Genomic DNA, 22,415 nt, shown 5'->3' on the forward strand with positions numbered 1-22,415 from the left:
GCTGAGCAGCGCGCCGGGTGTTAGTAACACTCAGGCTGGTGCTGCCTGATGGATGAATCACACTGAAATCCTCACAGTCTTTGCCTCTGGCTTCATTCAGGGTCGAGAGCAAAAGAGTTCTGTGTGAGTGAGATGCATCATCATTGAGGATTTCATCTGTAGTGTAGGCCAGGAGTTTTCTAACTTTATGAACAAAACAGCACATGTGATTTAAAGAAAAAAGAGAGTCTTAGCTTTGATGTAACACGCCAGAGAACAAAATAAAACACAACAAATTAAAGAAGAGAGTGAGTGAGGGTGATCACACCCAAGTTTAATTGCTAGGTAGGCTGTCAACAGGTGGCACAGCATTAAGGCAGACACCAGTTTGATAACTCTGATATCTGTCGGCAGGAGAGGTTGCAGGATTTTCAGAGTAAGATAACAGATTAAATAACAGTTCTGAAATTCACCACAGTACTGTGTGGAAATGGTAACAGCTGAACTCTCAAAACTTTCCTCCGCTGATTTTCCAAACAGCTTTTGACACACAAATGGCCGAAAGCCCACATGCTATTTACAGACTAATATGACAAATCCAAACAGCCAGCATACAAGCAGTGATTCCTCAATCAAGTTAATCTTAAGAGATGCAAGGTTTTCAGGGCATGCATTTCCATTTGTTAGACAGGAAGCACTCAAGGCTTGTCAAAAATTAAAAAAATTTGATGCACTCTGCATACGTACACACCCTGACCTCAGTCCCAGATGGTCTGGGCTCAGCTTGAGACTTTGGCAACTCCTGAAACGCCCCTGCTGGTGCTGGAGGAGCAGGTGAATGAGGAGGGGGACGGAGCTGCTGTTCCTGATGCTGAGATGGCGATCAGATGATTATGAGACTGAACAAGATGAACATGATGATTATATGAAAATTAGGAGGATGATTCATGTTGATGAAGAATGATGAACACTCGGGACATGCTGTAATACTCTCCCTAGATTACAGAAAGGTAAAGGCCCACTAGTCAACACCACAAAGCTATATTTTATTTTTGAGAATAGACTAACATGGATTAAACAAGGCCATTTTATGACCTAGGTGAGAGAACTGTTTAGTTTGTAATGTTGGCACACTAAACATTTATGGTGCTGCTTTGTGGACATTACAATACAATGATAACAATGTTGTAGAACGCAGTGTAATGAAGCAGTGTAAATGTTTTGGCAGAGGCACATTTTCAGGCATAGTTCTGGTTTTGGGCTGTTTTTTCTCACAGATCTGGCAACCCTGATGATGATGATGGTGATGATCCTTCATTCCCAACGCCCCCCACCCCCTCTCTATGGCGCCCCTCCCATGAGCAGCGTTGCCTCGGTGACTGCCAGTTTACGTGATGACGTCGGATGTATATGAGCGCAGGCGGCGGGATCTCTCTCCCTTTTACCGCCATCGGAGCGGAGTCTCTTTCTTCCCCGGGACCGCTTCACTGCGCAGCGCCGCCTAACCTGTCCAGCCTCCGGCCAGAGAGCGAAGGTAAGGGACAGGACTTGGAAATGGCCTCGGTGCCGACGCCCCAAACTTGTGCGTCGTTTCAGAAGTTAAATTTCATGGCTGCTGCTTTAACAGACAAACGACAGAGGAAGGCGGCTGTGCTTTGCTAATGCTACTAGTCAAGTCAGACAGCGGCAGCAGCCATTGAGACTGGCTCCACCATGATGTGTGTTAACGTTACACGCGATTAAAAAAATAATAAAACAACGATTATCATCTATGCCCATTTTCCCTGAATTGTTTGTACAATTGTTGCGCTGAGAGAAACAAGAAAACGTCGGATAATTCCCGTAATTGTCGGCTTTTTTCTACATTTGTTGACACGTGTCTTGTATCTTGTATTTTTGGACTTGACCTTATTTTTTTGGAGGATGATACCCAGGGTGGGGAACTGGGGATGGGATTCTGATTCTGGACTTTAGGATACGGCACGCCGCGGGTGGTTTAACCGGATAGCCGGCGGTGTTAGATAACGAAAGCTGGTTAAAACGTGGTACCGGAGCGTTGGCAACACTTCTGAACTGGCCCATATTTTGTAGCTACTGCTCCCTGTCTGTCGAAGCTGTTCCTCCCACTTGCTCAGCCCAAGTAGTGCGCATCAAGCTAGCAGTACATAAGCTAGCTTAACTAGCCGAACACACCGAGGCAGTGCATTGACAAGACCGGGCAGGCCGGCTAAAGTTAGCCTGTTTACTAGCCAGGGGTTGGCTCGTCTGTGGAGGAGGCTAGGGGACGGGTTTTTTTTGTTGTTTGACATCGGACAGTAAACGCTTCAACAGGTTAGCTGCCTTGCTTTGAGCCAAAGGAAGTTGAAGAAAATGTGGCTCTCAGAGTGAGAAGGCAGGCACGCACCCAGGGCTTTTTGTTAGTCATTGGTTTGCTAGACTTGAGCATGCAACACGTGGTCGCTGGGCAGGATTAGGGGAAAAGGCTTGTCCCAGAAGGGAGAAATAAAAAGTGTATATGGTCAGCACAGGTGTTACATATGTAGTTAACAGCGTTCATACACAGATTTGAGGAAATGTTTACTGTCTAATGGCTATTTGGTATTTGTTGGCTTTTTTGACAGAGGTGTCTGTATATGCCTTGCAATACCTTTCCAAACTAAACATGACCTGTGCTGTAATGTTGCCATGATGCCTCATATTATGAGTCATCACTTGGACAGATCAGATGCTGTTTTGTTCTGAATTATTTTCATGAGAAAAACAACATATTCCATAGAGATACTAAAGCATGTTCAGGTATTGTAGGAACTTAAGCAGCAATGCGTGACAAATGCCCTTATAACTCCTCACAGGCATCAGCTAAATGCATTGGAAATGGTGTAGCCTGGTCTCCCAGTAGAGCAGTTTCTCCACCTTGCATTGTCTACCTGCAACTATTTTTGTCCATTTAAAAAGCCAGCATTGACCCCCCAAACATGAAAAACTCAACTGTCATCATATTTTGCGCAGCGACAGGATATTTGAAAAATGTGCGCTGCTGCTGCTAAGAGCTTTCTACAGTACTTTCCCATCAATAATTTGGCATTATAGAGGATACAAGATGGCAGGGGTGGTGGGTGTCATCTTACCTTAGGTATTGTGGTGTGATATGGGGGCACATGTGCAGTTATTCTGTCATGCTTGTGCATTAATTCACTTGGGCCATTGTTGATTAAAAAGTGGAAGCTTTCAAATGTACCACCTTATTCAGAAGTGACAGAATGAGGCTCTCAGCTGAGAAAAGGGACATAATGAAAGCCACAAATCAGAGTAAACACACAGTCTGCTCTCTTTATCAGTTATCCCCTTATGAAGGAGGAAACAATTTAATCTGCCATGTGAATTTATACTGAGCTCAGTGAACTGTCACATTAGCTCTGTAGTTGAATAATGTTTCTGTGTTATCAGACTAATACATCAATATGTTCAGAGATGGTGAAGATATGGTGGTTTTGTTGAAAGGATGTCCGTCCTGCTCATTAAAAAAAAATCTTATGGTTTTGGTTTACATTGTTAGTCCTTTATAAAAAAAACTGTTTTATCTCAGCGGGCGATTTTCTCATTATGTGACTCCAGACGTTCTGCGTTGTGGGCTTTGGGAATCAGGGCCGTGTTGCTGTTTAAGTGTTGCCATCTAATAAGGGACTGATTTACCTCTGGGATGACAGGTGAATGCAAGACTTGACAGGATGAAAAGCCAGCAGGAAGGTGACAGTGAGACCAGGATTAGGAACCTTTGTCATAGTCTCTAACATACTGAAATGTCATTCAGATTTTCTTATAGTTATCTTGGACAGATAACACTTTCAGCTGGTGCTGGGATTATGGTTATGAGTTTCCCACCAGGAGGTGCAATATGAACATCTTAGTTCATATTAAGTGTTCATGTAAAGTGAACTAGTAAGTGCATCTACCAGTATTTCATCTTTCATTTCAATATTACTAATTTATTATTTGCTGAAATTGCTCAAAATCATAAAATGATATTCAAAATATGTCTACACTGAACTATAATTCAGATAACTGATTAATGTGCTCATTATGTTCTTGGTTAACAAAATGTCATATAATAGCAAAAGTGTCAATCATTATTTCGTAATCAGATGGGTTGTTTGGTTAAATCAACAATCTAAAATGCAAGAAAAAATCTCAGTATGCAAAGAAAGGTAGAAAACCTCACATCTGGACCTCAGAAGTTTGTAGAACAAAAAAAAAGGGACTGAAAAGTTGTATTTCATATAATGAAGCTAGAGGTAAACAATAGGTATAAATCTAAACCACATACTTTATTTAATAACTATGGTACTGCAGCACATAATTCCCTGTGGTGTTTGCATTCTCCTGAAATAGTCTGAGATGACTTTCTATAGGCAGTGAGTTGCTTGCTTCACTTAATACTGACCAGTCTGATGTCCCATCCTCTCTCAATTCCCCAGCTTTAAAATATGAGTTTTAACAATGTTGTTGGTTAATGTTTGACTTATTCCTAACTGAGAGTACTACAAAATGTTTCACTGAAATTACTGTGAGATTGCTTTGTTAGTCTTTAACAGGATTTGGTTGATGCTCTCACTTAGTTATTACAGAGGATTTGCCAGTGAAATGTGGCAAATGAAAAAAAAAAACTGAACTACAACTATTTAAAATTGAATAATCTGGGGTTTGGATGATTATATAAAATGTGTGGTTTGAAAGCATTATTTATTAAATGTAGAGTATAGTAGAAATGGGCAAAATGTTTTTGCATTTTGATCACAGGAAGGATGTGCGTTAATATGTAGTAGACTGATCAGCCGCTGCCTTTTAACCAGCATTTTGTTTGGCATGTTTAAAAAGGCGGCAGAAGTAAAAGAGGGCGACAACTGTGGGAGGCGTGGCTCTGTAGAATGTGACACAGGGTGAGACAGACTGACCACTGCTCAGTTTAGCACGAATAGTGACACAAAACAGGTAGTCAGAGCTAACCAGCCATGAGAAGCTCCTGCCAGACTCTCCACTGGAAAGACCGGGAGTCAGGCGGAGCATTGACAGTCAGTAGAAGCACCTTCTGAGAGAGTTACTGTGCGAGTACCTGTGCTGTAGCTGAGTGTCAGCACAAAGCCGTAGCCTTGCTGTTGATCACGCTTAAGGCGACTGTTCATCACCCCTAAATATCTTGTTAAGATTGGACTATAGCACAGTTGTTGGCAGACCCCCAGCCACTGCAGAGAAATAAATGTGGTTTATGTACAATGTGTTGTCGGCGCTCATCAGGCTTGCTAATGCTACCAGTGGCTACGTGTGAGAGGCGCAAACTGGGACTACGGTTAGCCGGTGTTCTGCTTTTTATACTTGGCACGTCAGCTGCTATCACAGTCAGGGGGCTGAACATATTAAATGGACCTGAGAGTCTTCCCTATTTGGTCACAGTTAGGAAGGGGTCCGAGAATTAGGCCGAACCGAGCTTATACAGATATTGTCTGTCGTTGTCTTTCTTGTGCTCATTCCAGGGTTTAATTTTTGGTTTGGATCACAGCGCTAATGATGGGCCAGTGTGGAGGGAGGGATGGATAGGTGGGCAGGAGCAGCCCAAATGCTGTCATAACACACCATTTTAACCCAGTTCATAACTTATTGCACATCTGGGCATTTGTCATTTTAACATCAATCAGCATGAGTTGGATTTATGTTTTTTCTTGTAGCTGTGTTTGTTCTAATCTGGCACCAGTGTTGAAAACATATCACCTCAGATGAACAGCAAATGTGACTGCAGCTTTCTTCACAATCTGTTCTTTGTCATAAAGCTTTAGCTTTGAGTTACAGCCACCTTAGCTATTGTGAGTTTTGACACTGTCACTTCCAGGTCGTCATCTGTTGCCTCACTGTCTTCTGGGTTACCTATTGTCAATGCAAGGCCTCCCTATCTGCCCCTCTGAAAAGAACACCATGGTAATCCATCTCTCTCAAGGGAAGGAGCCTCTGGGAAGGTATGAGGGTTGGGTGAGTCACAGCCAGGGTTGATCCTGTCTGGACCAAGACGGGGACTTCATTTATAAGCCTGTGGCCTGATTTATCCAAATCCTGGGTGTTTGTTTAATAAAAATGCTCTTTGTCCTCTAAAAGCTGGAAGTAGTTTGTTCAAAAGCACGTGATAAACTGAGAGAAATGAAGTCACCGCAACTAAATCTTTTGGCACATTTGATTGTGTATTGATATATAGTCATTATTTGTGAATTCATATGACATGATGGTGGCAAACGGGGGTCACTGCGCTGTCTTGTCTTGTAATTCTCCCAAAACTTAACTTTTAGGTGGAGACCTGCAAAGGACTGGCACACAAACATTTTAAACACACATCATTCAGAGCTTTCCCTGGTCAAAAAGATCAACATACTTTCATTACCATAGAATCATTGTATCATTAATAGATGCCCACTTTTGCAGCTGATAAAGTTATTGATTATTCATTGTAGAATTACCAGTCTCACGGGGTTTTCAGTAAGGAGTGGAACAATGATGCTGAACCATCGTTTTTTTCTGTGGCAGATAAATTAAATTCCAAAACGTTGGTTAAAATGTTGATATTACCCTCCTCATAAACCCTGAAATTCTGGGGAGGCCTGTGCAGGGGAACTGAGTCAGACTGCTTCCTTGGGAAACTGAAAAACTTTTAAAAGGAACTTTTATTGTGACAGGTAGACTTTTTTTTGTTGCAGCATATATAAAAGGAAATGTTTGTGTATCGCTGATGGGCTGATATTATAACAACCCCATTTGTTTAAATATTCTGGTACAAAGTCTGTGATTGCATGTTTAAGCTTTGACTGTCTGAACCAGACCCAAGCCAGACTTGTGTTGGGTGTGTATGCCAGCATCTTTTTTTTTTTTTTTTTTTTTTTTTTAATGAAAACTGACAAAATATTCATTGACAACCTATTTTTCACAACCATCTTAAACTAAATTAAAAGAAACCTTAGAAAACAAGAACTGTGATGAAATGGATTACATTTTTCATGAATGAATAAAAACTAAACAGTACTGTGAAAGGCATGTTTTTCTGACAGTTGTGCATTGCAAAACAATATTGTCAAACTCGTGTTTGCAGTACAGGAAACTTTCAACAAGGCGTGGAGCGGTATTCATGCTATTAGGCGTAACTTTTAATGAGGGAAAGGTTTATCAGTGTTCAGCTATGAAGTCAAATGAACTAAAGTCTTGTAAAGTTGCAGTTGCTCATGGTGGCATTGCTGCTATATAAAGTACACAAGAAAGTGTAGCTGTTTCAACCGTCATTCATTGTGTGTTGGTAACACAGACATCACTGCTGTAGTGCTCAAAGCAACTTAAAATTAGCATCAGTTATTTGTAAATGCTTGACCCAGATCTGGTGACAGTCAAATGTTAATTAGTTTGTGTCCTCTGAAAGCTAATTATTTTCTCTTCTGTTTTTTTTTTTTAGCATCACTTGAGACTCAGCAAAAATGGCAGACATTGACAAGTAAGTACATCTTCCAACAGTCACTACTGTAAACTGTGGCCTCTGTGCCACCTCTCTCTTCTTCCTTTGTTGGTCTTATGTCTGTAGACTTGACAGAAAGAAATCACCTGCAGGCCCATGCCCTATGTGGGTGTGGTCAGATAGACAATGTGATTAAACCCACAGAGGGCAGTGTAGCAGGCTGACCCTCAGTAAGCTCTAAAGTAAACCAGTTGTTCACTAAAGCGAAGTCTGTTTGGAATCACACTCTCAGGTTGTATTGTCAGTTTAACACACTAAAACACACACATACAAGACGCCTCACAACTCTGAGTGATGGACCTTAACATCGGTCCAACTGGAGTAACGCTCCAGTGGTTGTCACAAACACAGGGGTGGGTGCTGACACACACACACACACACATACACATTGATTTTCACCTCGTGCTGCAGACAGGGGGAGGATGGGAGCAGAGTTTAGTATTGAGCTCTTCTGCACTGCATCTTAAAGTAGGGTGTCATGTTTCAGTGCTCAGAAAAGCATTATGGGTAAAAAAAAAAAAGACTACAGGAGGGTTTTTATAGGGCTGCACTGCATTCATTGGTTGAAACAGCAGAGAACTGTTTTGGCCTCTCCCTCACACTGTTACCATTAAATATGCCTTTTTAGTGAGGTATTTAAGTCGAGCTGTGTCTGTTGTTAACAGTAGTTTCATTATAAATTATCATCACTCTCATTCGGGGAAAACTTCAGATGTGAAAGTTAGTACTTTCCATGATACATTAAGACTGAACAAGTTTCCCAGCTTCATTTGTCAGGTTCACCAATCAGTTTTGTTCTTAGAATTAGTTTAATATCTGTTTTCCCACCGAAGTGGCTGGCAGCTTCAGCCAAAACATGTCAGAAGTAGTTTGGTGGCCAGCATAATTCTGTGTGCTCATTAACACTCTGAAGTGTTTGTGTTTTGGCTGACCTTCCCTTCTGCCTTCCTCCCCCCTCTGTGTCTCCCCGAGCAGCAAAGACCAGGCTGAGATGGACCCGGCAGATTTGGAGGATGTGGAGGAAGTGGATGAGGAGGAGACCGGAGAAGATGAAAACAGCAAAGGTACGCTTCTATCCAAATAAAAAAAAAAAACAGCAACATGGGGCAAATATTAGCAATCTGATTTTATTTATTGAAAGTCTGTTTTAAAATGCAAGTAAAATTGTTAACATGGAGTTTGCAAAGTTTTGATTATACACTGAATGTTGAATCATTCTGGTGTATGAAAATGTCGTTCCAGTAGCAGAAAAGCAGTTTGAACTCTGCGTGCCTCTGCCTGGTTTTTAAACTGTTATTTGCATGACACGGTTTTGAATTGTAGTTAAGAGCTGGGAGGCACTAATCTGTTTTATTTTCGGATCTGGATGCTGTTTATGCGTCCTTTGATGCTCAATAAATGATTCAGACAGGCTTCTCATATATTAGCCTACTCCCGGCTCATTGTGGATAGATATAGATGGCTGTTTGGCCTTTTCTATTTATAGCAAGATCGCAAAAAGTCTTTTAAAAGCCCGACTTGAAAGAAGGCTCATTCTGGCTGCCTACGACTGATTTGTCATAGCGGCCACACTCTCAGGAAGGCTGTACATGAGGTCTGGAAGCTGAGAGGAGATTAGAAATGCATGAGTAATACACAGTTACAGCTTGCCAACGTTAACATGCAGGGCACTCTCTTAAGAAACCTCACATCATATTCACGCATCAAGGCTGCTGTGAGACACACAGCAACAAACTCAGAGGACCCGCAAATCGCAGCTCTGAAGAAATGTGAAAGTGAACTGATGTTTCTAAACAAAAGGTGAAAATGTGTGTGCCGCCACCGCCGTGTAAATTATACAGCAACTCCCATTCTCAAGGTAAAACACTGTTGGCACCAACACTGGCAAGGTTACTGGTATCAAACCCTTAACCTACCGAGTATTTGTGCCATGCTGAACTAGATGATAGTACAGGGAGGATCAGTGTATGGCAGTCAACAGGGACACAGTTAGGTGTAAAAAGGGGTCAAGGACAAAGTGGGTGTTTGATAGGTGCGCATATAATCACCAACAAAAGGTGTACCTGTGTACCATCATTGATGTTGGGTGTGTTTATTTGACTGGATGCAGAGTCTTGGACGGGCTGTCTGTTCTAGCTGGTAACACATTCCAAGCAAAGCGCTCAGGATGTGCCAACAAAGAAAAGTGACTTCCAGCGTCTTTAATCTTCTCACCTGGCAACAGCAATCCAACTGAGCTTTGATAGGCACAAGCACTGTGTTGGACACTTGGACTGTGCCATCTGTCACCTGTCTGGTTTTTACAAAAGGGGAACACCCAATTTTTGCTGACTGCCACCTCTTGTGTCCGTGCCACACCGGCAGTGTGCACATTAATAACCAGACTTCATTCAGTCTGTTCCTTGTTTACTTCATAACGTACAAAATATAAAATAGGCAGGAAGCAGACACGTTTAAATAACACACAGCAGGTGATGGAGAGATGACAGAATGCTTTGAATAGGAAACCGCTTTTGTACTCTGCTGCACCCTACTCACATACTCTGGTAAGCACACACAATGCTGAGACGTGCAATATACCACAGCATGGCTCAGATATTGCAGGTCGGATCAAGTCACATTACTGAAAACAACAAGTAAAAATGGTGTTCCTGTGCAGCGGGTGATTCCTGTCCCCAAACATGTTCTCATCAAAATATGAGCAAAGGAACCCTTTCACATCCCTGAATTGATTTGTCTGCCTTCATATTCCACTTTTGATCCGATATATGTTTGTGTCCTCAGCTCGTCAGCTGACTGTGCAGATGATGCAGAATCCACAGATCCTGGCTGCGCTGCAGGAAAGGCTGGATGGTCTCAATGGTTCGCCGTCAGGGTACATGGAGAGGTTAGGGGTCAACTCATTTTTACCTTCATCTTAACAAAAAAAGTCTCATTCATTCTGCTTCTGCCGATTTTAAACTATGTGGTAGTTGAAAACTTTTATTGGTAAAATCTACAGTACAGTAGCATTCCTTCAGATGCCATTTTTGTATAATATTGGAAACGGTCTAAAACATAAAAACAATTTAATCTGAAACCCACTTTTGACAATGCTGTTTAATTCTGTTGCTGTGGGCTATCAGTCATAGGTTGTAATCACTTAGCTGCACTTGGATGGTAGGTGGATGTTTTTGTTTGTCCACTTGTGTTCTTGCATGCTAATTAGTTTTCAAAGTGGTGACTGTGCCTTTTTGAGTACAGATGCTTTTATGCAAATGAAGTTCAAGTGAAGTTCAGCAATTCTCATCTTTAGCAGCAATAATTCTGGCAAAACATAAAGCCACTGAATCCAGAGGAGAGGATACACTGAAGAGCCAACATTCAGCTTGACACTTAGTGGCTGAGCCCATACAGAGACTACAGGCAGGTTTCACTGCGGTGCTGCTGAGGATGCTAACGTGAGCAACATGTTGAATCTCGGCCCACGTTAGGGCAACTATTGACCATCTCAGTTGCAGAGAAGCAAAAGGAAAAAATTGGCCCAGCTTCACAGACATCACTTTGTGCAGAGCAGCTTTACAGGCGGCCAGTCGGCGGCCTGTTTGATACACAGCCATTGTTTAGCTGGAATTTGATTGGCTCAGTTGAAAGGATAGAAGATGGAGGTCGGCAGAGGCAACCTGAGAGGACAGGAAAAGATGCAGAGTTAGTGGAGTCAATTTATCTGCATAAATTTATCTGCTAAATTTAACCTGCATTTCGAAAGCAGCAGGTGGGACCTTCAGACTGCTCAATTCATCAGAAACCACAATTCTTAATTGCAGATTTAAGTTATGGAAGCACATTTTTAAAAAAAAATAAAAGGTATAACAAAAGGTATAATAAAAGGAACAACTGTCATGGGACTCTTCAGGTAACTTGTTTTATGCTGTGGAGAACATTGTCCAGACACAGACTGTGAATGAAGACCGATATTCACAGTTTGACTGCAATTACATGTGGCGCAGGAGGCCATAAAATACCAGCTACCTATTGCTGCTGCATTAGATGTTTACTTTAGCGGAGGATCACTATGACAGTCAATCATTTTGTGTGTTGTAGTTGTCCTTAGTTTGGATCAGTGTGTTTTTGTCTGTGTCAAAAAAATCCCAGTCCACACCCACTGTGATCCAGAGTTTTAATACTTTACATAAAAAGTCCAGGGGTGAGTGAACACTTTCCTTTAAGTTTGTCCTGCTCATTAATGAGCTGAATGCTTCAGCTTCATGGCTAAAGTGTTTTTTTTTTGTTTTTTTTTAAAGCCTGAGAGCAGAGATACAGTCAGAAATGTGATGCTGTGTAAATGTCGTCATGTGTCGTGGTTGCAGGGCTTTGCCCACCCACTGTTCCTCTTCTCAGCAAAACCATCAAAAAACGTATCTCTGCAGCCTCACTAAAGCTCTCTGACCACTGTTGAAACATTAATTAAGACACGAATCAAGATGCTGTGCTAAGTGTTCAGACTCTGTTGCACTATAAAACTTCATTTCATATACTTTCTTGAGTTGACCTTGGTCCCTGAAAAAAACTTATGTTGTTTAGGCTGAAAGGATTTGTTGATTTAGGGATAAATAATACTGATAATTGATTCCAATCAAGCTAACTGACATTTTTTAAAGACTGAAATAGACCAACTTTCATTCTGAGTGCTGGGAAAACACCTACAACATCAAGTGAAGATGGCCAAGCATGCATGTAAACAGTAATCACTATGATCCATGATGGTCGAGCTGGTTTGAGTTCATCCATATGTCATGTAAAAGAGTTTAGACAATGTCCTTTTTAAGGATTTTTAAATGTTGTAATGTTGGAGTCCTCTACATTATCCGGAGCAGGAATCATGTCATTAACCCCCCCACAAGCATAAACCAATAAATCTGTGTACAAATAAGGCATCATTTATTCACTGTGCTGTTAAATGAAGCAAATCTCAATAAAACCTGTTCTTGGCACAGTTTCAGTTGGTTTAAAAGAGCGTACTTGGAAGGCCACCCTGACTTACTGGAGGTCTCTGGGGAGAGAGTGCTCCTCTGCAGTGTGTTGCTCTGCTCTAAAGCTCTCAGCAGATCCACTTCAGAGGCAGGGGTCCTCTCTGGTACCATTTGCTCTCCATTAAGAACATTTTGTCCCGTGTTTTTAAATGTAGAAGCCTGGAAGTGGAAGGAAAGTGTGATCACAAAATGATTAATGCATCAGCAGTATGTGTAGATTTCAGATTGCACAAAGGGCTGCACAGATCTGACAGAAATAACAGTCCAGCTGTTTTTGCTTGGATATTGTATGTCTGTATGTTTCCAGGATTGTGCTTAACATCTCCTCTGTTCATGCCTGTCATTCCCACAGTTTACCAAAGGTTGTAAAGAGACGTGTAAACGCCCTGAAGAACCTGCAGGTGAAATGTGCCCACATCGAGGCCAAGTTCTATGAAGAAGTTCATGAACTGGAGAGAAAGTACGCAGCCCTCTACCAGCCCCTCTTTGAGAAAGTAGGTCATTTATACACATTCTTTATCCTGACTTTGAGTATTAGCACTGCTTGAGTATTCTGAAGCTGTGGTATTTTTATGCACATCCTTTTTTAAATGGAAGTGCATGTCTGTGTTTGATAAGAAGTCGTTTCCTGTGTAGGCCTGTTTTTGTCTGTTCGGACAATCACGCGTTTCTTGTTCTTCATGCTCTGTGCTTCAACACATTCAAATGGGAATAAAATAATGGATTCTGCATTACAGTGCCACATCTCTGCTTTAATTTTAGTAGGTTTACATCAACATGCAAAGATTTGTGTGAGAGATATAGGCCTTTTAACACATGCTCAATAGCAATTGGACGAATACACACGAAGTCTAACATTTCAAGGAAAATCCTTTACAGTCAACGACTCATGAACATCACCAAACACTTTGTATCCTCCATCACTGTGAGACAGAGGTAAATTTTTGTCAACTGCAGCCCGGCCCGAGTCTCTAGCGGTTTGCATCTTGTGGTGAATCCTTTGAGGTTATGGCCATGAAATCTTTTCTTGGCTGTTGACAAGGAAACATATACGCCTACAGCCTAGAGAGCGTTCTCGACTTGGTGTGCAGTTCTGCTTTACCATTCAGATGATTTTACAGTCAAGACTTCCACTCCTCAGTCTGCCAGGTTGTTTCCCATGTTTTTCATTTTCCTGTGTGCCTTCAACTGCAGACTATATACCTTTGATATCTCTGACAGGTTCTTTCAGTGTTAATGTAAACCTATTGAAATTAAAGCTAAGACTTGACACTTTAATGTAGTGTCCATTCTTTTTATTTCAAACTGAACAGAGCCCGAAGAACAAGGAACGTGTTCAATAACAAACACTGCCTGTAGTGGATTACTCTTCAGTTTCCATCAAAAGAATCACCTTTATGATATATTTTATACTAATATGTCTCATCAGTGTGTTCAGTGTTACAGGTTTATCAGAGTTAAGATTAACTGGAAAAAAAAAAACATGAGGCAGTAGATAAATTCATGGTCAAATACATAAAATGCTTCATGCATTTTTTCCCTTAGCGTCTGTAGCTTCGAGTGGGCTGCCGTGTTTATGCTGATCTGTGCTGCTGTACATCCAGTCAAAGCAGAATTTAGGGCTGTAGCTCTGCGTTGTTTTTCTTCAAATTTGTTGCAGATAAATTTAGTTAATTATGGCTTAATTCAGCTCAGCATGAACTGAGTGTTTCCACAGCCTTAAGAAGCAAGATGTCCCAGCACATCTCCTCAGGGGACCCAGAGAAGTTTCTTGAGACTCTCAAAAGCATTTGTCAGACTGATGTGAGGGATGCTATAATTGTTTATAGTTGAAGAGGCTGGTATCAAAGACTGAAATGAGCATATTTTAAATGTTATCACATTGTTCTCTGCAGAAAAGAGGAAATAGAGATGCAAAGATTTAACCCTTGAATCTGCTGCATTAGTATCTTCACCCTAAGGCCCCATTAAATAACTAAAGTTAAAAGGTAAATTCCTTGTCATGGTCTGAAAATGTGGAAATGAAAAAGACTTTAAGGTAAACCCGTCACGTCCTGCAGTTACACTGGTTAGATAGGCCATTTTTATAGTTCTTTGAGACACATGACTCAGCAGAATTGACAGTGTTGTTGTTCAGTATGGCAGAGTAGACGTTCACAACATGGCGAGACACGTGCGACTTTCTAATATGGTGAGTTTGACCCTGCTGGTGCAAACTTTAACTTAACTCTGTCCTCTTTCACAGAGAAGTGACATAGTGAAAGCAGCGTATGAGCCCACAGATGAGGAATGTGAATGGAAGGCAGATGAGGAGGAAGAGCTGACAGTAAGTAAGCAGGTACAGGTGACGTATACACCTGCATGCTTCCTGTCTGACTGAACCCTTCGCTTTCTGCCTTTTTTTTTTTTTTTTCTTCTGCTTTCATTTCATGCACGTAGCTTATATGCTCATCCAGAATTGAATGAGCTTCACTTCCCAAAGTGAGAACACTGCATGCTGCTAATAATAAATGGCAACGGATTCAAATTTAAAATCACCACCACAGATTTTGATTGCAGAGCTCTAGTAGAGTTGATGATATCAGTGTAGTGATCTATTACTACCATAATTGCAAGCTAGTTCTCATGTTCTACACCCCCCCCCCCCCCCCCCCCCTCCCATCTTGTCCCCAGTGCTGCATGCTGTCTTTGTGGGTGTAGGTGGTGAAAAGATTTCATTTATATTGCATAATATGTGAAAAAATGGTTGAGCAAGCCTTATTTTGAAGAGAAAATGTCCTCCCTCAACCAGGATGAAATGAAGGAGAAGGCCAAGTTAGATGAAGAGAAGAAGGACGAGGAGAAGGAGGACCCCAAAGGCATCCCTGAGTTCTGGTTAACGGTTTTCAAAAATGTGGACCTGCTCAGTGACATGCTGCAGGTAGGCTCCTCCACACGGCTCCTGGAGAGACAGAGAAAATGGGTCACAGACACTTTTTTTTTTTTTTTTGGTTACAGTACTGAAAAATCAGGGTTTGCTACCCCCTGCTGGTCAAGTTGTATAGAGCAGCGGTTTGCCAGGTGTATTATTAACAAAATAAGGGTGTATTCCCAGGAATACACTGTGCCTCTTGGTATTCTGTGTGGTCTAATACTGTGGTGCTGTCTCTCTTCCTCAGGAACATGATGAACCTATCCTTAAACATTTACAGGATATTAAAGTAAAATTCTCAGATCCAGGACAGCCCATGGTGAGTCAGCTGGCACTCGTGCACATGGCTTAAACCGGTCTGTCAGTTTAATAAATGAATTGCGTATGTAATCATAATCTCTCTTGGTCCTCACCAGAGCTTCACGTTAGAGTTCCACTTCGAGCCCAATGACTTTTTCACAAACACAGTGTTGACGAAAACTTACAAGATGAGGTCAGAGCCCGATGAGAACGACCCCTTCTCTTTCGACGGCCCGGAGATCATGTGCTGCACAGGGTGAGTAACAGCACATGATTTTATCATTCAGGTTGCTGTTTACATCTGAAATTCAGTGAATCTCATTTGTGTTGCAGTATTGTGTAGATTTTTTTTCTGGTAAGTTTTCTTTTTCCAGTTGTTTTTCCAGATATGAAATTGCTCATTTTCCTACCAATTTGCTTTGCAGGGGTCTTTAGTTGGACTCTGAGTAAATCAAACTTTCAGGAGCGTTGTTTATTTGATGTCATACTGTCAAAATGTATTGTCCTGTTTATAATGTCAGCCTCATTTTTAGTCATGGCCTGTTATTTAATAAAAACCACCCCCGCAGCAGCCAGCATGGCCCATACCAAACACTTTCTCTCACCATTATCTCTCTACCTCTTTTCTCTCTGAATCATTTCTAAGCGACCTCACCACTTACGTTCCTAAAATAAATCCAAGATGTCATTTAGATTTGACATTTCAAATATTAGACGCTGACCTTGCTCTCTCCTGCTGCCTGCTCCTCGCGTTTCACCACAGTTGCCAGATTGACTGGACAAAGGGCAAGAACGTCACGTTGAAAACAATCAAGAAGAAACAGAAGCACAAGGGTCGCGGCACGGTCAGGACAGTCACCAAAACGGTCCCCAACGACTCCTTCTTCAACTTCTTCACCCCACCAGAAGGTGAGAATGATGGGGCCCAAATATAAGGGTTTGGTGTAACAGCTAGTTTGATATTGCATTTGATAAAGTGATTAGTTAGATCTTTGTATCACGTACACTGTAACGACTGTATACTTTAACAGACTTTATCTGTTCTCCTGCTCTTTACAGTCCCAGAAAATGGAGAGTTGGTGAGTGTTTGTACTTCTTCTTGTTTGTACATTTCATAATTTGATCAACTGGCACATGAGCATGTTTGTACTGTATAAATGAGATGGATGTTTTACTGGTACACACCAACAACTTCACTAGATGACATTTATAGAAGTCCGCCCAAATTTGCAGAAGAAATGAACCATTAAATTTTTAATTTTCTGGGGTGGTGTCACTAAACTGCACAGAGGACACTCATGTTGACCAATACTAAAACCATTTTACTGTTTGGAAAAATCTTCCTCCTTGATGTTTACAAATGTTTACAAGGTGTAAAAAGCACATTCATCCATCAGAATACTTTAATAATGTTCATTCATCAGAGTAGTTGTATTGAACTGCTTAACGTTTAGCCCTAGCTACTTTAAATTGAAATTGTATGTGGTGCAGCTTTGTTAAGGGAGACTACAGGAAATGTCCAAACAAAATGTGGGTCTGTCTTCAGGATGAGGACGCGGAGGCAGTCCTGGCTGCTGACTTTGAAATCGGCCACTTCATCCGTGAGCGTATCGTTCCTCGGGCCGTGCTCTACTTCACAGGAGAGGCCATCGAGGATGATGATGACGATGTGAGTATCAGCGACTGATTTCACGTTTGGCTTCTTCAGCTGGGCTGAACTTTGTTTAAACTGCACACACCATGCTGGACTGTACAGTGAGTTTAGTAACAAAGATAATTGTCAGCTGTTTTAATACAAGATTCCTCAGCAGTTGGGCATGTGTTACTTAAAATATACGACTGAATCTTTTTGGGGAACAAACATTAAGTCAGGTTGAAGTTGACTCTTATCAAATGTTTTCAAGCTAATCCTCACATTTGTGTTTTACAGTACGATGAAGAGGGAGAGGAGGCGGATGACGAGGTAAGATCATTCAGGGCACTGAGCAGAGTTTACTTAATGACTGAGCACAGAGGTATATGGTTTGTGTTGTGATGGACATGGGTAGCTGTATAGTGTGGTGGTGTTGAGCAAACCCAGTAGACTGAAGTTGCTGTGTGCTGTGTTCAGGAAGGTGAGGAGGAGGCTGACGAGGAGAACGACCCCGACTACGATCCCAAGGTGAGATCACCCCTCCTAACACACACGCACACACACACACCCTCCCTCTAAAGATCTCTAATGTCATAACAAAGACCTTACTCAGCTGTTCTCAACTTTGTTGGCTCAGGATGCTCTTTCAGCTCTTACTGGAGGCCATGCATGGCTGCAGTGATCTCTCAGAACCTTTTCAGATTCAGAGAACTTTATTTAAGGCACATTGAGCAGTTGACAGTTCAAGAACTTTTTTTGATATTATAGATATGTTATAGCGAGAAACGTTTTGCAGTAAAACCATTCATTGCCCTCTGGGTGTCCTGAGCTGCAGGTAGAGAACAGCTGTCCTAAACTGACTTGTCAGAATTCAACATACAGAATACATACTGTCAAATGCATCTCATTTTACACCAGCATTTGGTTTGCTTCAGCTTTTATTTTGTTGTGAGCTTAATTTGGCTTCCAGACTGAGATAAAAAAAAAAAAAAAAAAACTTTTCCTTTGTTCACCATGGTTTTAACTGGGTGTTGAATTTGTATATTCACTTTTCACCAGTCAGTTAAATCTGACTGCTGCATGTTGTGACTAAAACCTCAAACTTAACCTTAAACAACACACAGATCTCATATGCCTTAAACAGGATGAGGACACCAGTATACATGAATACTGTGATATTTACATTCAGCCTCATTTAGATGCATTTGTTTGTGTAGGAAACTGTTGTTATCATAGGGTTTGAATGAAAGCACACACAATGAAGTGCAAACCTGCAGAGGCTTACTCTAATTCCAATGAGACAAATAACAGGTCCTCTCCTGTAGGCTGTTTATTCACTGATTTTCTGCATCACTGCTTTCCTGATGGAGGTAATTTAGCCGAAACACTATGAATAAGCAGAGTGTACAGAACAGAAGCAGTGCAAGCTCTAGTACGACAAATGAGAATCTCTTGATGCATAATATGTTAAGTGCGGCACCACAGTGTGCTGCTACACGTTTGTTGGCAGTTTTTGTAGTTGCACAGTGTGTGTGTGTACATTATGTTTGAAATTTCCACAGTCTGCATACACTGGTTTACTGGTTTAGGGCTTTTGCTAAGTGTTCCTTGATTGATTTTCCCTGAGTTAATGGGCTTTTTAGCAGATTGGAGCAGCTTGTAAGTTTGACACCACATGATATGAACCAGCATGTCCTCTGCTTCTTCTTTGCTAAACAAACAAACGTCTTTGACATTCTGTATTCTGCTAGTTTTGCTTTTTTTTTTTTTTTTTCTCCTATTCATTAATGTTTCTTCATCTCCGGTCACTTTGGCATCTTTTGTCAGCTACTCTTTAAATTTTTCCTCACTAGGTTTAAGTGGTGACAGTAGAAAAATAACCCTATCCTGGTAGGTAAAGCTTGTGAATCGTCAGCTTACTACCATCACACCCCCCGCCCTTCACCCCCACCTCTTTAGTTTTGGTTTTGACTTTCCTTCTGCTGCTGTTTTTGCATTGTCCATCCGTCTCTCTGCACCCCGCACCCCACACATGAACACCCTCTCCTCCTATACCGCCGTGCTGCACCCTCCCGACCTACTAACCCACTGGTTTGTTGTTGGTTTTTTGAAGTTTAACCCATAGTGAGCTCTGCATTTGCACCTGTATCATTTCTGTATGTTGAAGATAGTCCGGCCCTCCCTTTTCTTTTCCTTCCTTTTTTTTTTTTTCTGTTCACCATGTTGAACTTGTCCCGTCCACAAATGCAGGCTAGTTTTGAGTTCTTGTTTAGAATGAGGATTTGTCTGCCATGAATTCTGTGCTTTATTTGTGGATGTTTGTTTTAATACCCATTGAAACATCATTGTCCATTTGTCCATGGTTTTTATCCTCCTCTCTTGTCCACATTAGTTCTGTTCAGCTACCTTTTCTCTATAGATTTGCTCTTAATGCTGGAATAATGGCCTGTGATGGCTGTTTCTATTTTAAATTAGGCCTAACCAATAGTTGGCAGTTTTCCAACATAAAAGAAATGCAAACAAAGTTCTTTATGCCTCTGAAGGTGCCATCATTGTCAGCAACAACAGCCCGTTTTTCTGTTGTTTACGTCAGAGACATTTTTAGATTGCTTGCAGCAGATACAAATAAGAAAAATGATGCTACATTCTAGTATGCAGTATGTAAAATGTTGGGCAGTATATTAAGACTCAGAACTTATAAGAGTTCAGTAAAGGCCAAGTGTATTGTACAATGGCTAAAATGACCTTGCACTGTACAGTCAGTATGGCATCAGGCCATGGAGAACAGCCTGAGCAGCTGCAGTGTGCCATCACCTCTATAAGTGTCTAATGTCTGCTGGAAGGACACTCTACCTCCAGTATGATGGGGTCTTAATTATCTTTCTATGCACTTTTTTATATAGTGCAGTGTTTCCTTTGTTTTTGGCAGCTAATTAATTTAAGCTCAGTGGCCTAAGGTCATGTTTGAAGTGTTGTGAAGTGTTTACATTTAGTTCAGTAAGTTTTCAGCCTGGTAAATCTGGTTTAAATCTGGTTTGTACTGTTGGTGATTAGAGTGCAACTAAAACATTGGCAAGGCCTATATGATCAGTGGACTTAAGGTGGACTGTTGATCCGTATCAGTGTATATGTCAGCCAGTAAGTATAACAACTAACTCACCTTGTTAGTTGGTCCACCAGAGAGTGGACAGATTTATTTATTTTTATTGGCACATGGTCCAGTTTCCTTGTTTAGGTTAAAAACCCTTATTGGTTGATATTTGAAATATTGGTATCTACCTCACAAATCCAGTGTCCCCTTGACACCAATGTCCCCCTTAGCCTGTATGCACAGTTTTGACTGCTTACTTCTAGATCCTAACATGGTTGTATTAGCAGCACCCTGGTGGCTCTCTGGCCTCAGTGTTTGTACTGACATGTTTGAATCCAACCTAAGACGTTGTGTTCACCCTTCTACGACCCAGTCCTTCTGCTGTGTAATTACTCTGTTTTAAGAACACCTGCAGTCTGGGGTGCACCCTGGTGGCCTAATGGTTACGGTGCATACCACATAGCTCCTGTTTGTCGGGGGGGGGGGGGGGGCTTGTTGCACATCATACCCCCCCCCCCCCCCCATACCCCATCGGTCTCTGTACCCTTAAGGTGCAGATGTAGCATTTCTACCAGGTCATAGGTCCCTGAATAGCAATGATGGTCCAAATGGTCTAAAAAGCCTCTGTAGTCATGGCACTGATGCTCGTGCTGCTATGACAACCCATAGTTGTCACAGTCTGTCCAGTGTGAATGTGTCAGTCATCACGTTCATGTCTGTGGTTTGTCTGTTCAGAACAGTCGGGACATGAAACTTCACCGACTGTCTTTAGACTTTTAGAAGCTCGTTGAATGTTTTAGGTCTTGAAGTGGCTTTTGGCTGTGTGTAGATCAGATGTTGGTATGACAGAGGTGTGCGTGACCCTCGGTTTGGAGTGATGGTCGTCTTAACAATCCCCCACCCCTGTGATTTCTTCCAGAAGGATGCAGCCCCCCCAGCTGAATGCAAGCAGCAGTGAAGCCTGGCCTGGCTGCCTTGAGGATCAACTGCACTGTTAAAGCTTCTAAAATTAAAAATTAAAAGAAAAGATAAAAAAAAAAAAAAAAATAGTTACTTACCGCCTTATAATGTTTTGTATTTTTCTTGGTAGAGAATTTGAAGAAAAAAAGGTTTCAGGATTTTTGTTACAAAAACTCATGGTAATATACTGGGAGCTGTGTGGCTCAATATACATAGTATTTTACTAGACCGGTTTTTTCCTTCTCTTCCTCCTTCTCTGTAAAATAGATAGAATACAGGAAAAAAAAAACCTCCCTCAAAAAGCATGAACTTGTTTCTTCACTGCTAAACTAGTTTGGGTTCTTGTGAAGTCTTTTGTTGTATTTGCTCTTAGACAACAGCTGTGGTTTAGACTGCATCACAGCGACGTCAATTTATAAACAACCCCCCTCCCCACCCTCCACCCCCACTTCCTCCTCTTTCTCCTACCAAAGTTCCAGGTTGATGAGTTCTGGTTGTCCCAGGTGAATCTGTCATATTTTTATTATTATTCTTAGTGGGGCCTTTAGCACTTGTAAAAGCACTGTAGCATTTCCAGCTCCAGAGACACAGGACAGATGGGTGACTGGCAGCCGGGTGTCCATTCCAGTTTATCTAATCTTGCTGAGCATGGGATCTGGAGTTGGTGTTTCTGGCCACTTCCTGTGCCATTTGTGCTTGACTATTTCCACTCTTGATACATTCCAGTAAGCAGACTGGCTGGCACCATCGGTGTACCTCTCTCAGAGGGAGTCCACTTCTCTTTGACTGGATGGGCTCATCTAAATTGAACCAAAATGAAGTTTGCTTCCGCTTCTTTGTCACGTGATAGGTCGCTCCCAGGGCTCGGTACAGCCTGGTCGAGTCTCTTGAACATTCCAGAGAATTCTTTAGATGAGGAAAGGCATGAGACAGTTTGGCAGGATGGGCCGTTCAGGCCTCTCAGCCCCAGTAGATCCAGTGCTTCAGGCTCC

General features: G+C 41.7%; 1 protein-coding gene across 6 annotated transcripts; it reads left to right on the top strand.

Annotated features, from left to right (window-relative positions):
- The first annotated feature begins 1,393 nt into the window (after positions 1 to 1,393).
- nap1l1 (nucleosome assembly protein 1-like 1) lies at positions 1,394 to 21,554 on the top strand. Of its 6 annotated transcripts, none has more exons than XM_041030093.1 (16): positions 1,394 to 1,513; positions 7,457 to 7,495; positions 8,492 to 8,580; positions 10,301 to 10,403; positions 12,881 to 13,022; positions 14,774 to 14,866; positions 15,320 to 15,448; positions 15,687 to 15,758; positions 15,856 to 15,995; positions 16,503 to 16,648; positions 16,799 to 16,818; positions 17,286 to 17,408; positions 17,670 to 17,702; positions 17,850 to 17,900; positions 19,226 to 19,262; positions 21,383 to 21,554. In XM_041030093.1, the coding sequence occupies exons 2-15, from the start codon at positions 7,479 to 7,481 to the stop codon at positions 19,229 to 19,231; spliced, it is 1,164 nt and encodes a 387-aa protein (XP_040886027.1). In that variant the 5' UTR covers positions 1,394 to 1,513; positions 7,457 to 7,478; the 3' UTR covers positions 19,232 to 19,262; positions 21,383 to 21,554. The 6 variants fall into 6 exon arrangements, with proteins under 6 accessions (XP_040886027.1, XP_040886028.1, XP_040886023.1 ...); XM_041030094.1 differs by having other exon boundaries at positions 21,386 to 21,554; XM_041030089.1 differs by lacking the exon at positions 19,226 to 19,262.
- The last annotated feature ends 861 nt before the right edge of the window (positions 21,555 to 22,415 follow it).

This window comes from Toxotes jaculatrix, chromosome 22 (genome assembly GCF_017976425.1).
Source record: "Toxotes jaculatrix isolate fToxJac2 chromosome 22, fToxJac2.pri, whole genome shotgun sequence".
Taxonomy (NCBI): Eukaryota; Metazoa; Chordata; class Actinopteri; family Toxotidae; genus Toxotes; species Toxotes jaculatrix.

Excerpts from the sequence above, each read along its gene's own strand:
- nap1l1 (XM_041030089.1), top strand. Across the intron at positions 15,996-16,502 it reads GAGATCATGTGCTGCACAGG|TTGCCAGATTGACTGGACAA; the intron begins GTGAGTAACAGC and ends GTTTCACCACAG. Across the intron at positions 16,649-16,798 it reads CTTCTTCACCCCACCAGAAG|TCCCAGAAAATGGAGAGTTG; the intron begins GTGAGAATGATG and ends TGCTCTTTACAG.